We start from the raw sequence: 965 nt of genomic DNA, 5'->3' as shown, positions 1-965 counted from the left end.
CAAAGCTGATGAAGGGAAAGAGCAGCTGCCATATGAGTTTGCAGAAGATGAGGAGGATGATGAAGAGGAGGAAGAGGAGTTCAAGCCTTCAGATGGGAGTGAAAATGAGATGGAGACAGAGATTCTAGACTTATGTGTGAGAAGCCCTGGTCTGGAGGCAAGTCTGGTGTTCAGGCCTCAGAATGTCAGGGCTGAGCCCCCTACTGCCTCACAGTAGCCAAAATGACCTTGGGAGGTCCCTGGGATCCTAGCAGTGGGCACAGCTGACGCTGGTCCTGACAATGACGTGATGCTGGGTGTTGCCTTCTGACCCTGGTTGATGGGGCATGTCCCCTGAAGGTTATGCTCTGGCTCAAAACTTGTTTTCCAGCAGGTTGAGCTGGCACTCATCACCTTTCTCTGGTTGAGCCCAGCAAAAGCTCTAGGTGAAGATGATGCAACTTGGGAAGGGGGTGTCCTTGGCCTGGGCCTTGTGACTAGGAACATGATCCATGGTCACACATGGCCCAACACTGTCTTTTAAGTTTGTTCTCAACGGTTGGAGATAGTATTGGGAAGGACCAGACTCAGCTGGAATTGTCCTTATTAAATACGTTTTTCTATAAAGTCTTGAGTGTCTGAGTGGGGATGTTATAGGCAGACGGAGTTTCTTCGGGACCTTGGGCCCCAGTGGGGCCATCATCGGTTTTTGTGACTTGTGCTCACTGACTTCATGCTGGGCAGTGCTGGAGAGTCCTGGAGGCAGGCAGGGTGAGAAAGCCAGGGGTAACCCCTAGTCCTACTTCCACCAGAGAGACATTCTTCCCTGTTTCATCCCACACGTCTAAAAATGGATGAGCTTCTGAGAGGTTCTCTGATTAAAACTGTTGTCTCATGGATTCCCAGTGTGAAACCACAGGTGCACACGTGTTCCCCTGCTGGCCATAAGCCTGCCCTTTATGAAGAGTTCAGTGTCAGGTCACACC

At 50.9% G+C, this 965-nt stretch overlaps 1 protein-coding gene across 1 annotated transcript in view; it reads left to right on the top strand.

The window, feature by feature from the left end:
* The window catches only part of GTF3C5 (general transcription factor IIIC, polypeptide 5, 63kDa), a 26835-nt gene extending 26618 nt beyond the window's left edge, over positions 1-217 (top strand). Inside the window, exon 13 of the mRNA XM_006894433.1 lies at positions 6-217. Within this exon, the coding sequence (XP_006894495.1) occupies positions 6-217 (212 nt within the window). The remainder of the gene's footprint in view (positions 1-5) is intronic.
* The last annotated feature ends 748 nt before the right edge of the window (positions 218-965 follow it).

The sequence above is a fragment of the Elephantulus edwardii genome, unplaced genomic scaffold (assembly GCF_000299155.1).
Source record: "Elephantulus edwardii isolate Elephantulus edwardi_28Jun2011 unplaced genomic scaffold, EleEdw1.0 scaffold00141, whole genome shotgun sequence".
Classification (NCBI taxonomy): Eukaryota; Metazoa; Chordata; class Mammalia; order Macroscelidea; family Macroscelididae; genus Elephantulus; species Elephantulus edwardii.
Note: the sequence above shows the minus strand (reverse complement) of the source record. Positions and strands in the feature narration are given on the sequence as shown.